The sequence below is a fragment of the Pholis gunnellus genome (genome assembly GCF_910591455.1).
Source record: "Pholis gunnellus genome assembly, chromosome: 5".
Classification (NCBI taxonomy): Eukaryota; Metazoa; Chordata; class Actinopteri; order Perciformes; family Pholidae; genus Pholis; species Pholis gunnellus.
Window position 1 is genome coordinate 16,402,676 of NC_136531.1, and position 14,798 is coordinate 16,417,473.

Consider the following 14,798-nt stretch of genomic DNA (forward strand, 5'->3'; position numbering starts at 1 on the left):
TATTATTTTAACAGCAATATAAGCAGCAAGTGCAGTGTGCGTGTTATGCCGCTGGTCAACAATAGTGGGAGTTTCTTGGTTTATAAGGATTTGGCAGGACATACCAGTGGGCCCTGGCTGCTTGGGCGAGGCCGGCTGTTCTCCAAAAACCAAAGAGGGCAGAAGGGGTGAGTTAAAGAGATGAGGTGTCATCTCGAAGGGGTGGGGCACAGGGAACATAGCTTAAAAATTCCTTGTTCCTTGTTCACATTCCAGAGTGGTTTCACATTGAATTCCAGGAGTCTGGAATTCCAGGAGCTCCGAGTTAGACCACGTGCAGCACCAGTGATGTCCAGGGCCCCAGGACTCCATCTCCCCCTCTCAATATTGTCTTTAAATATCAAATAAATGCACAAACAAAATCAACATGGAAGCAGATTAACAACTTAAACCTGTTAAGCCAATATGATAATTAAATGCTCCCATATGGTGCTACGCTCGTGAGTTATGTGAGGAGACGAATCGTACCCTCTGAGAGTAGATCAGGTCCGTCACATACAGTGCAAAGTTGACGAAGGAGAACACGGCCACCACGAGCTTGCTGTCCCACGGACACCTCCCCTGAGGACACGACGACGGTCTCCACGGAGAGCCATACTTTGTGTCGAAGCAGAACACCGGCCACACCACCGATGCGCTCAGGTAGAGCAGAACCTCCAGGAGGGTGCACACCACCACAAAGCGGTCAAAAGGCAAGCAGCGCACTGCCTTTGTCCGCCCACACACAGTCATGACGACCACCAGGGCGGTCAGAGCAAAGCAGAAGGCATAAACGACAACGCAGAAGATCGTGGCGGCGTAACGGGAATACTCGCTCCCGTTGGCCAGAGCTCCAAAGATGATGCAGGCCACAAAGCCCTGAACGACCTTAAGGAGGCCAGACACGGTGGCCATGTAGCCCACCACCGCCTGGCCTGGCCTGGCTCGGCACAAGGCCACTTCAGCCCCGTAGGCCAGAGCGCACAGGATGGAGCACACGGTCACAGCGATGCGGAAATTTCTCACTTCACAGCCGGCGTAGGGGCACTCAGATCGGACAAAGAAGAGTGGGTAGACCACGGAGGCTGTCACATACCTGAAGAAGAGGAAGAAGAAGAAGAGCAGGGGGGGGAAACATAGACCATGAGATGCTGTTGAAAGGTCTGACAGAGTTTGTCAGTAGACCTTAAATTGTTGTTTTTGTACTTAAATCTGTACTGATCAATTTGTTTGTCCACTTTGGGGAAGCACAACAAGCTGCAAACACAAAACACACTATAACTTTATAGAGTTAACAAAGTGAACTTGTGAGCTATCAGTGTTTTATCTACACCTCCAGCAGACATTGAGAGTTGTCAACCCGATGAATGTAAAGTCTATTCATACAGCTTTTAGCTTTGTCTTGCCCAGCCAGGTGATCCTTTTCAGTGGGATTGCTGCTACGAACGACACTTTTCAGCTTTCACGCAATCACTTGTTCCATTGTTAATGTAAAAATATTAATTATATAGCAGTTTTAAGTACTTAAGTGCCAGCCTATGACAGGATTTGACAGTGCACATTCAATAGAGAAGGTAATGAGAGCTTTTTAACACTGTGACTGTGTAGCTCAAAACTAGATTTTTGGAAACCTTTACAACCTAACCTTGATGCTATACAGTGTCCCTCAGTACAAGTTATTTATATACAGAGTTAAAAGTTTAGTTCGGTCTGGGTCTGAGGTTTAATGAGTCAAGGAATCTTTGCATTGAATTGGTGTCCTAGCTGTGCACTTAGTTTTTTCACATGATGCAGACAAAAGATGCGGGAAGCAGAGCCATGAGACAAGTTTTGCATCAGCACCTTAAACCCAACTGAACATGTGACTTACATGAGCGTCGCGAAGGCAGCGCATGTGACGGTGAGGTTGTCCCAGGAAATGGGTAGGCAGCTGTAGAGACGAGTGGCGTCCAGGAAAAACACCACCACCGTCATGGCGAAGCAGAAGCACCACGCCGCCATACAGAACACACCGTGTGAGCCGCTGTACCCGGCACTGTGGACGACCATGGCAATCACCGCACAGCCCATGGCTAACTGACAAAGGCGGGCAGCACCCAGAGGTGAGCAGAGGGCCCTCATGTTGAGGTATGGACCACCCTGTGAATCCATAACTGGGTGAGTGTCGGAGAGGAAATACAAATTGTACAGTGAGTTCTTCAAGGTGTTAAACCTTCAGGATTCTGGACGTCCAGTAGAGGATGATGCGGAGTTGAAGGTCTTAAACTGTTTCAGCTCAAGTCCAAACCAGTCCCACAAAAACAAGAGACAAGGAGCGTCCTGGTGCGAAAGATGTGATTGGTGACATCCAGAGATGTCTTTCTCATTTCAGCATCCTTGATGAGCATGTGGCAGGATATCTAGATTCTCAGGTGTTTTAAGGTGCTGTTGTAATCTGGTGTGGGTTGGTGGGATCACGGGGGCATTATTCTGTCGCCAGCCCTGCACTCCCCTCTTCCTGCTACGTTTACAGACTTGGTGGGGTCTTTTTGAAACTCTATTTCTGTGTTGATGAATCAGACATAACGTATGTCAAACACAGGGGGAATCTCTCTTCCAGGTCTTCTGTAAGGGCTCAAGCTGGCCAAGCGGTCACACACACTCAGCTCTCCGCTGACGATCACACTGACTCATCAATCAAAATGATCCAGCGCTGTGCACCCAAGTCATATTTTCTGTTAGAAGAACTTGTAGATCCTTTGAGTCCAGGACGTTTATCCAGCAGTTGTCAGTCAAGATGAGGAACAACTGCTACATGGTCCAGTCCAACCCTTCAGCTGAAATGGTCCGGTCCAGATTCAGAATCCTCTTGGATCAATAACCCAGATACGTCCGTGTTGTATCTGCTGCTGTACGACGCTCACACTGCGAATCCATGTGGCCACATGAGTCAAAGACAGCATCAGCTTTCCTCAAATGTCAACTCTCATCCTCTTACATTCTCTCCGTCACACACTCTTCCTCACACACTTTCTCCTTCCTTACTGTCCCTCCATGTGCTGTGACGAGGGGTTGCTTGCCAGTCAGTCAGACCAGAGTGGAAGTTATTTAGGGTTGGGCCATCACCATATGAGTGTGAGAGGGAAGTGTACATGTGGTTGGGTGTGGAGTCAGGCATGCAGACACATTACAGACCCTGTGGAATGAGGTGCAATAGCTGACCCCATGGTGTCACAGAGTGCACAGATCAGGACCAATATAAGATAGTCAGGTGACACTTATCAAATGACATAGCTGGGACATTACCAGAGATGTTTCAGATCTGGGCAATAAAATAAAATAAACAAAACTGTACAAATATTTCTCGCCTCACTCATTCCTCTTTTTATCAATTTTGTTGTCAGCCCTTTTTTATGTTTTTCAGTGGAGTGCTGGAGGATGTTATTCCCGTGAACCGGATACTCCTCCCCTGCACAAGAGCCAAGTATTCATGCAGAAGAAGGCTTCTTATCTATGGAGCCTCAAAGAGTTCAATGCTTTATAAAAGAAAGTACATTGTGAAATAAATAAAGAAGAATAAACTGTGCAAAATATGTAATATTTAATATATGTATAGAAATCATTCAAACCCAACTTGATTATTATGAAATAAAATGTTTTATAAAATAAAAACATTTTAATAACTTTGAAAATAATCTAAAAATGAACCCCAATTAAACGTTAAGCTATTTTACTCATGTGCTCATAATGTCTTATTCATGTGTTTAATACTGAACACTTTGGGGATTTATACTCAGCCGGCATCATCCATTCAGAGCTCATATAGATTAACGTTGTATTACAGTTTTTTGCAATTGTCCAAAACACAAAAACTGTTACTTGTGGCTCAGGATTTGAAACCACTGGCTAATGTATCTAACATGCTAAACCACAAACACATTGTCTGCTTTTCACTAAGTTAGACGTTCTGAACAACACTTATTTGCAAATAACCACACAGGTTATCTATATTTGCCACATCATTCAAAACTAAAAGCTTGTTTGTGTTGTTATCTTAACACTGCCACTGAAATACCAGACTCATTTATCGATCACGTGCACCCACAATGCATCTGTGAAAACACCTGTAACCAATCAGATCACTTGATCAAAGCTTGAACAGGATTCAGGTTCAACAATGTGTAACAATGAAAGTTATAGAGTATATTGTTTAGAGTACAATACAGTTACTATGTTCATGTCATCGCCAGTTAAAGGAATTATGTCTGATTATTGAGTATTGAGAATAAACACATTGCATTTGTATTCATAGTCTTTTTGTCTATTTACAGCATGCTACAAATGAAAATGCCAAGACTGTATATTATAGGCGTTTATACCGCACGTGTTAAGTTGTGATGCAAAAATATATTTTTTAGAAGATTTAAAAGTGTTTGCTTTAGCAAGAGATGCAAGATATTTTGTATTTTGTGTACATTATTATTCTCTTTGTGTAGAGTTTCAAAAAAGAGGACCCTAGTTCCAGAAATTATGTTCTAGCAATTACAAAAAGACTAATATAATGTGTATTGTCCACATGAGGGCAGTATAGCAAACTGAGAAAACAGCTTTGATTGATTGAGCTCTGTTTTGGTCTCCAACAACTCCTGAGACAAGTGAGCAGATATTGTCCATCATGTTAACCATCCAGTCACTAACTGTGTCGGCCTGCTGCTGTTTGGTTCTGAGCGGGAAGTGTACAGAGACCTTAACCAGAGGTATTTGCTGAAAACAGCTACCTGATGCAACTGGAGGTGAGGTCGATGGAAGCGGAGACAAACCAAAACAATGATTTAAAGTGGTCACAATGCAGACGGACCTGAGGAGAACTGCAAAGCTGGGTGATTCATCCAAAATGTGAAACAAACAAATGACAAATGTTTATAACAGAGAAGACCATAGTGTCCTGGGACATCGAACACACATACCAAGTACTAACCGTAGTCGTGGGGAAGACTGTGACTCGTCTTGTTTTTTTCAGTAGTAGTCTTTGTGCTAATTTGTATTGTATCACATAACACATGCTTATGGTGAATAATATATCATTTCAATTCCAATGACGCATTTTCCAAACTGCAGTTTCCAAAATAATCATCTGGAACTGTCTTTTTTTCCTAATCTATCTAACCATGCTCCCATCTCATGATCACCATCAGCCTCAATGAGCCGTCCTCTGGTTCTATCACCTCTGTCCTCAGGTCTCTGTCTCCACCTGCAGGTGAGTGAGAGCACTCCACACAGGTCAATGTCAAAGTGTAACAGCTGCCTATGAATAACGTCACACGGGTGACATTTGATGTGGTCCATGACAGATGAAAGCACAAGCAGAGATGGGCAGTATTTCTATTACTTGTATTTGAAATACGTATTTCAAATACTTTTGAGTATTTTGTAATTTGTATTTGATAGGGCCGATTAAAAGTCGAACGTAATTTGTAACAAAATACTTCAGAGTGGAGTAATTTTGTATTTAAAATACACAAAATACTTTCTCCACAAATCAAAAAACAGTTCACGAGTTCAGTCTTCAGATCTTCAAGTTCAACAGATTGTCTGTCAAGTTAAATATTGTATCTGAGTGTGACAGATGTCAACTAGCTTGATGTATAACTTATGTCTGGGTCTGGCTACATAGCCTATTGCAGTGGCGGGCCGTCAGGGCCTGCAAAGCCTTCTCTGCTGGCCTAAACAGAATCACAAAGTTATAACTATTTTATAATTTAATATTTTTTCTTAAATACATTTAATTTTTTCTTATATGTATTATAATTTATAAAAATATTTTTTCCATTATCTTATTTTCTCATTGCACAGCTACTGTGCTCCTCAGTTGCTCTGCTTCCAGTGCAGCTTGTTTTAAGTAGAGCTTTTATCCAATCAGAGTTCACCTCTGTGTCTCTAGTAAGAAGAGAGGCCCCAGCCTGCAGACTCACCCAGTGCTGCCATGTGCAGTTTAAATTGAATGGGGACGATATTGTTGATTCAACCAATCAGATCTTTAGTTTGGGATTCATGGCCCCACCAGAGCAGTTTGCAGGCCTAGTTACGTCAGCTCAGAGTCCAGATGCCTCTCTGCCAGCAAGGTGCAGAGTGTGCTGTGATTGGTCAGTGGGCGGGCACGTCACTATGTGCCCGCGAAACATGATTGCTAGCAGAGCTTTGTAGCAGACAGAGTTCAAGTGGAAATATGTGAAAGACATTTTACCTAGCTTTGTTTTTTTAATATGAAATGGCGGAAGGAGGAGAAACGGATTTAGTGGCGGAGTTACTGGGAACGCTTTTCTCAAGAAGGACATTTCTGAACAAACTGGACATAGTAAGAAACGACTCCACAGCTAGCAGCCCTGACCCAGCCAGGAAAAGGATTTGTATGCAGCTTCAGAAGCGTTGCACATGTTATGGCTGTGAATGTGTTTCATTTTAACTGAGCGTCGGTACTTTTGGAGAGACTCGAGTGGATCTACAACTCACAACCGCGGCCCGCCCTTCGCCGGTCCACGGCCGAAGACGACCACCGAACGCGGTCGGAGGCGACCACCGAACTGCGGCGGAAAACGGACAAGTGACCGGCAGCGGAAGGCAGCGGAAGACAACCGAACGTCGGTCGAAGACGACGACCGAACAGCGGCGGACCACGGACAACCGACCGGCGGCGGATCCGGTTGGACTTCTTACTGGAACTGATGTACTGGGATTAAACTCTTTGTCAGCATAGACAGCATTTGGTAAGTGAACTTCGTTTGTTTACCTCTACTGTTAATTTGTCTATCGTGGCGTTTTTATGAATAGTATTTGAATGGCTCGTGCTCGTGTGGTGGAATGCGTGGATCCGCTGCAGGTCTGCTGGATTGATTTGTTGCTTTGTTGTCATATGAATATATGCGACTGCTCTTGTGAGTTTGTCATTGTGTTACATTGATTTGGACTATATTGTCCGTTAATGACACAGCGTCCTGTCATGCTCGTATTCATGTATCTGCACATTTTATTTCATTTGTCAAATGTTGCAGTGTTATGTGAATATGCGGCTTTTACACGAAACAAATAATAACCCGTAGCTGTGACGTCATAATGAGGTTATTAGAAGTGGAGAACAGCACTGAAGGCCCAGGTATAAAATCCACGGCCCGCCACTGGCCTATTGTATATACATGGTGATGGTTATAATATCAAGCTAGCGATCGATGCCAACATGCTAATGACGCTAGCATGCGGGCTAGGCTAGTGCATAGCCAGTGTTTAGCAAGTTAGCTTATCAGTCGAGTAGCTAGCTATAGGAAGAGGGAGATTGGGAGCTTGTATGTCATATGTGATGAATATTTTCTTGTTGATACAAAGCCAAAGTTTATGGGCTGTTAAGTCCCATTAATAAAAATATATATACATAATCAAGTTGTTGTCTTTCAATAGCTTTGCTAAGTTACACTGACATTCTGTGACTGTTCTTCCTGTTTGTGGGGTTCACCAGAGCTTTGTGTACATTATATAAACCTGAATGTTCTGCTATACCACATTGTGAGAAAACGGAAAATCCAGAAAAAAGTATTTCCTATATTTTAAATACAAAATACATGTATTTTGTTACATTTTCTGGCACCAGAAAATACATTTTGATGTATTTTTGCCCATCTCTGAGCACAAGGTATGCAAAGTATGTACGCTGAAATGTTTTGAAGGAGAAATTGATTAATTAATAAAGAAATACATGTAGAAACATGTAAATGGCTAAATAATATACAAATAAAAGAGGAAATGAATGAATGAAATATAATTATAGATCAATAACATCAATAAATACAGAAAGAAATATAATATTAATATAATAATAAATATAATATTTTTCATTTGTTAATGTAGTACATTTAATGTCCTTATCTTTTTTTGAGAGCATTTTGATGTATTCAATTTTTTTATCATGATCACTAATTTCATTCATTCATTTAGCTATTTCCTACGTAACTTTTCTATGGGGTCAGATCAGTCTCAATAATCGCAAATGCACACAGATAGACTCACAAATGCAAACAGAAAGATTCACAAATGCGCACAGAACAATTCACAAATATATTCGATTTACAAATGCACACAGAAGGATTTACAAATATATTCGATTTACAAATGCACGCAGAACAATTCACAAATACATTCCAATGCACAAATAAATAAATTACGATTTATATAAATGTAAAAAAAAAAATCACAAATATATTTCTGCATTTGTATGTATTTGTGTGTGGATTTGTATGTATTTGTGTGTGGATTTGTATGTATTTATTTGTGGATCGCACTGCATTCATTTGCAAATCGCTTCACATTCGTGTACGGATTTTTGAGACTGTTCTGCCTTCGCTGGATTCACAAATGCGTTTTTTTCAACATAGACCTGTCTGTAGCCAATCAGATGTCAGCCTCATTTTCAACCAATCACATGAGCGCAGCTTCATACATATTCATACATATTGTAGCCGTCTGTGTTCACCCAGAGCTCTAGATACCTCATATCAGTAGAGACCGGACCAAACTATGTGTGTGTAAACCATATGGTACAAACAATGAGGCCACTAGGCTGCTAGCGTAATGCTGCGGTTCACACCAAACACGATTCGCGCCGCGTTAATCGCGCCGCCGTTCTCGCCGGGGGACTATTTGTGTTCATTCGCGTGAATCGGTGAATCGCGCTGGACACGCCGGTGAGGGAGCGCGGCTTATCGCCCTGATAGCCGTTCAACTGTCCGCCGTCAACTGTGGAAAAAATAACCTCTATTTCTGCTTAGTATGTGTTGTGGAAGTCCCAGATATCACGGGGAACCAAACGCCGTCATGTCTGGTTCATAACATAGTCCGGAGGAGCTCCGTGGATTTCATCGAACTGTATTCACTGTGTCTAGCAAGCCACACGTCGGCTGTTTACCATAGCTGTATGAACACAACATAAACTGATTTGGCTATGATTTAACGGCAATAAACCAACAAAAAGGAACTCCGAAATAACATTTATACACATAGTTTGGTCCGGTCTCTACTGATATGAGGTATCGTAGAGCACACAGACGGCTACAATATGTATGAATATGTATGAAGCTGCGCTCATGTGATTGGTTGAAAATGAGGCTGACATCTGATTGGCTACAGACAGGTCTATGTTGAAAAAAACGCATTTGTGAATCCAGCGAAGGCAGAACAGTCTCAAAAATCCGTACACGAATGTGAAGCGATTTGCAAATGAATGCAGTGCGATCCACAAATAAATACATACAAATCCACACACAAATACATACAAATCCACACAGAAATACATACAAATGCAGAAATATATTTGTGATTTTTTTTTTTACATTTATATAAATCGTAATTTATTTATTTGTGCATTGGAATGTATTTGTGAATTGTTCTGCGTGCATTTGTAAATCGAATATATTTGTAAATCCTTCTGTGTGCATTTGTAAATCGAATATATTTGTGAATTGTTCTGTGCGCATTTGTGAATCTTTCTGTTTGCATTTGTGAGTCTATCTGTGTGCATTTGCAATTATTGAGACTGATCTGACCCCATATTAAAATGCAGTAATAATTGATAGTTCTCATTAAGGCTTGAGATTTCCACATTTGAAACCCTTCGTTCTTGTGTTTGGAAAAGTTGTCATTTACACATATATATATAGAAATCGTGTCTGCAGTACAAAGTCTGTCCATCAGAGAGCATCCAGTTGGTTTGTACACTGCAAAATGTCCCGCTCACTACGTACACCCAACACAACGCTCCAATAAACTCATTTACAGGATTATTGAAAAAAATATGCATTTTGTTCAGAAGATATTAGCGGAATTTTCGAATAAGATTTGTAACTTTTCAAATGTCGGTACCTGCCTCAAAAATTCAGTGATGGGTCGAGCTCTACTGGGTCCAAATAATGTCTAATCGGGTCAGACTGGGTCCAGTTGTGTTACTGCAGGTCTCAGGTCTGTGAGTCAGCGTGTCTAATATCCACATGGATCCATTCTGCTTTATCATTCTTACTAAATGTGAAGGACATGAACAGTGGCATCTATTGAATGCTCTTTTTCGTTTCTTTTTTTTGCATGTTTATTCTGAATCAGGCCTAATTATTTAGTCCATAACAACGGGTGTCTTTCAAAATGAGTCTATGCATGTTAGGTTACGGTAGTTTTCTATGTGAAGACCTCTACTACGTAGACTCTCATACCCTATGTAGGTATGCAGATGCAAAATGACAATGTCCAACATATGCAAAATAACATTGGCACGGTTGTCCATACTCAACCAGAGGTGTCGTATATCGGAGAAGGTGAATTCTTGTATCTGTCTGAGTTCTGATAGAAGAGGACCGCTTTAATCTGTTGGGTCTTCATTCCGCCACTAGAAACCGATCAAACACCACGTGTGAAGTCGTAGCTCAAGGCTTCTGTGTTAGCTTATTTGTAGAGTACGTTTTGGGTTTTATGTCGTTTCCTTTTCAATAAGACCAATCTTACAAGAACTCCTTAGTGCAAGAAGGATGTGGGTATTATTTGGGGGCTCTTATCTGTTCCCCGTGGTGAGGAGGTACATACAGACGTGGTCAAATATTGCAGCACATCTATATCGTCATTAGAAGGAGCACATCAGTACTCCACCCGGGACATGACCGAGTGAGACGCCAGCATTCTGTCTTCCACGACAGTATGACAGGAACACAGCACAGCACAGTGCTCCGTTACAAATTCTCATTGATTCTCATGGTTTTTAATCAGTTTAAACTGTATACGAATAAGTCTCTCATAATACAGAAAACATTTGTTTCATGTCCAGAATCCAGCGTCCCATCGTGAGCGATTTTTAGTTTACAAATGATGAAGGTTTTTGATTTCGGCGCCCCTTCCACGTGGTCGTGTAAAGAAGAGTTTTTAGAAGACGGATGTAAATAGCACATTTAGTTTGCATGGGGTTTCTTTTCTACAGAGCGACTAACATCTTTGTGTCTTTATCCTGTAGATTGTTTAGTTCAAGTGTAAATGGTTTGTTAATGTGTGGTTTATATAATCTGGCTTACTATCGCATTGAAATAATGACTTTGATCCTGTTAAAGGAAGGAGGGTGGAGCTTTGTTTTGGGGGATATTTATGATTTTTGTGTACATGTGGAAGTATCAAGACTTTTGTGCTGTTTAATAAACCCTCTCCTAATTACTGACATGAGTCATGTGTAATTACTAATCCAGTGTTCTGTAGCTCTGAAGGTGGAGCGGGTCGACCACTCATCACAAGGTTGGAGCTTCAATCCCTGGCTCCTCCTGTCTGCATGTCGACGTGTCCTTGAGCAAGGCACTGAACCCCAGGTTGGCCCTGATGGGCAGGCCTGCGTCTGGCATGGCAGCTCTGTTACCATCAGTGTGTGTGAATGAGGAGCAAACTGTGACGTGCTTTGTCCACTAAGCTAGAAAAGGGACATAAATGTCCATCTAACAGCATTCCAACAATAATATTGGTTTAAAGAATATTGGTTTAAAATATAATGATGTTTTAATCATGATTATTGTGTAAAGCTCCTTGTACCTTTGCTTTGAAAGATCTTTTTTTAGGCTTTTTTTGCCTTTATTTGACCGTACAGCTGAAACACTTTTAATCAGGCCTAAAATGTTCAATGAAAAGTAAACAACACTCCTTTATCTACAAATCCTGATTCAATTAGAATTTATTTTTTCAAAATCATTGCTGCCAATATTATTCATTTATTATTATTTAAAACTCAAATTGTCATTATTATTATTATTATGTTATTGTCATTGTTCAGTTAAATATCACATTATGAACTGAATAATGTGGCCCAGCCCGAGCTCTCTAAGAAAACGAGGAAAAACTCCCCCAAATCCTGATGCCAGGAAAAATGGGAAGAAACCTCGGGAAAGGCAATTCAGAGAGAGATCCCCTCTCCTCGGACGGCTGGGTGTGATACAAGTACCTGCAGAATGACGATGAAGTTCCTCACGTTCTCCTTCCTGTCAAAGAGGCAGAGCAGCGTTAGTATGTGAATGACACTTATGCATGACATTAGATAATATTAATATAATAATTCCAATTACTAACTGGCTGTTCCTTTGCAACACAACCTCATCCTGCAGAATGACGATGAAGTTCCTCACGTTCTCCTTCCTGTCAAAGAGGCAGAGCAGCGTTAGTATGTGAATGACACTTATGCATGACATGAGATAATATTAAAATAATAATTCCAATTACTAACAGGCTGTTCCTTTGCAACACAACCTCATCCTGCAGAATGACGAAGGAGTTCCTCACGTTCTCCTTCCTGTCAAAGAGGCAGAGCAGCGTTAGTATGTGAATGACACTTATGCATGACATGAGATAATATTAATATAATAATTCCAATTACTGTGTGTGTGCCCGCTTGTAGTGTTAGTCCTCTGCGAGCCATGGGTGAACACTGAGCTGCTCCAGGGTAGGACGCTGTATGGGGTCGATGGTAAAACATCTTCTCAAGAAATCCTGGCAATCTGGAGAGAAAGAAGGAGAAGAAAGGTGAGGGCGACGGCTACAGTGATCCATCAGAATGTCAACTGAAATCAACAGATATGTTTCTACTGACATGTTCGTGAGTATGTTTTTCTTACCTTTGGACAGCGTCTTGCCGATTCCCACAAGGTTTCTCAAGAACATCCTGGTGTCAAACTGTTCACCACTGTGGAGTGTTTGAAAGAGGACCGCTCCAATCTGCCACACTGTGGTGGGTCCGGCGCTGTAGCTATGACATGTCCACCACTCTGGGGGGAAGTATTCAGGGGTACCTAGAAGATACAGACATAATAAGGTGATGAGGATGAGGAGCTGTGTCTAATTGTAAAAGTCACAGATGGGTAAGTTAGTGAAGAGCAGGAGTAAAGCCAGACATCTTACCGCGGAAGATGCTATAAGAGGATTTTCCCTTCATGAAGCAGCTCAGACCAAAGTCAATGAGGCGAACTCGCGGGACGTCCGAGCCGGTCTCAATCAAGATGTTTTCACACTTAATGTCCCGGTGGAAAATATCTTCCTTCTCAAGGTCAATCGCTGCATCTACCAGCTGTTTTATTATGATCTGACAGACAAAAAGAGAGAGAGATGAGGGATCACAGAGGAGGATGGTTTGACATGTTTTCATGGCTGTGACTCTGAGCTGACTACAACTACAAAACACAACGTTTCTAAAACCATCTTTAAGCCATAGAAACTGAAATGCACAAGAGATTTTCAGTAGATTGCGTAAAAACCACATCTGTTTATTTTTCTCCTCCAAATAAGTTTAGTTGACCTGGAGCTTTGTCTACCATCTGTTTGACTGCCTCCACTACTGTTTCTTGATCCATCAGAACAATTACTTTGGTGAGTACAATGTTACCATGATCAACAGACACAATGACCTAAAAACTAGGAAAATAAACCTTAAATTGCAAAGAAAATCCTTTAGGTAGTCTCCAAGTTCCTGTAAAAAGTTAAAGACACACAAGGATCCTCCAGCAGCTTACCTTGGCCTCCTGCTGTGGTAAGCAGCCTTCGTTTCCGTCGATGTAGTCAAATAGGTCCTCAGCGGGGATCGGTCTCTCCATTACCAGGATCAGGTCCCTGTTCAGATCGTACCAGTCCAATAGAGACACAGGTGCTGACATCCCCACTGATCCACTTGTTTTGTCCGCCAGTTTCAACATGATGGCAACCTCCACGGGCAGCCACTTCCCAGTTTCATCCTGAAACATCACAACAGAGAGAGGATGCGGATGAGAGAACCATGATTCATCCATAATACATTCAGAAACAGAGTGCAGTGTTGAATACAGAAGATTTTAACAGCAGCAGGTGTTGCTCACTCACCACGTGGTAGAGAATGTCCTTCTTGCGCAAGTGTTTGATGGCAACCTACGAGATACAAAAAAGACTTGTGTTAGCACTCCCTGACCATATCGTGTGTGTGTGTGTGTGTGTGTGTGTGTGTGTGTGTGTGTGTGTGTGTGTGTGTGTGTGTGTGTGTGTGTGTGTGTGTGTGTGTGTGTGTGTGTGTGTGTGTGTGTGTGTGTGTGTAACACTTACAGGTAGATTATCTGCTATGCGATAGCCAGCAAACACAGTTCCATATCCTCCTTTACCAAGCAGACCCTGCTTTTTGTATTTGGCCCTAAATTTAGCTGAACAGAACAACACATATTATGTCTTAATACAGTTGTAACACCAAATATATGCTACCTAAGCTCTAATATGAAACCTTCCTGTATTATACTTAATATAGATCCTAATTTTACACTAAGATGAGGTCAAACCTTACATTTACTACTAATAATAATAATAATATTAGCGTTGTTTATATAGGACCTTTAAAAAAAGAGTTTACAAAGTGCTTTGACAGACAAAGCAGCAAAAGCAAGGCAATAGTAACAACACTATACTGACCTTTTATGGCATCTATACAACGTTTGGTCTTCAGTTTTCTCCTCCTCTTCCTTTTGGTCTTCTTTGGTTCTTCCTCATCGGCGACGGCCTTCCTCATATCGACTCCCACATCCTCCACAGATGTAGTGCAGCTTCCTACAGAGGATAAAAACAGCCAGAGGATCATCAACTGTATGGTATTGTTGTGTTAGCTTTTTGTAAAGACTTACACTGATATGTTAACACATGTGAGGCACATGCAAACCCACAGTTACACACCCAAATATTCTTTTAAGTGTGTTTATCCTGGATGTCATAGAGCTTTCCAGAACATTGTGTTTCTAAAGTTT

General features: G+C 41.6%; 1 protein-coding gene across 1 annotated transcript; it reads right to left on the bottom strand.

Annotated features, from left to right (window-relative positions):
* Nucleotides 1-471: 471 nt before the first annotated feature.
* LOC306695914 (myeloid-associated differentiation marker-like protein 2) lies at nt 472-2,169 on the bottom strand (the record flags this gene model as incomplete). Its single annotated transcript, XM_079159348.1, has 2 exons — nt 472-1,114; nt 1,889-2,169. The coding sequence occupies 2 exons, from the start codon at nt 2,167-2,169 to the stop codon at nt 472-474; spliced, it is 924 nt and encodes a 307-aa protein (XP_079015474.1).
* Nucleotides 2,170-14,798: the final 12,629 nt, after the last annotated feature.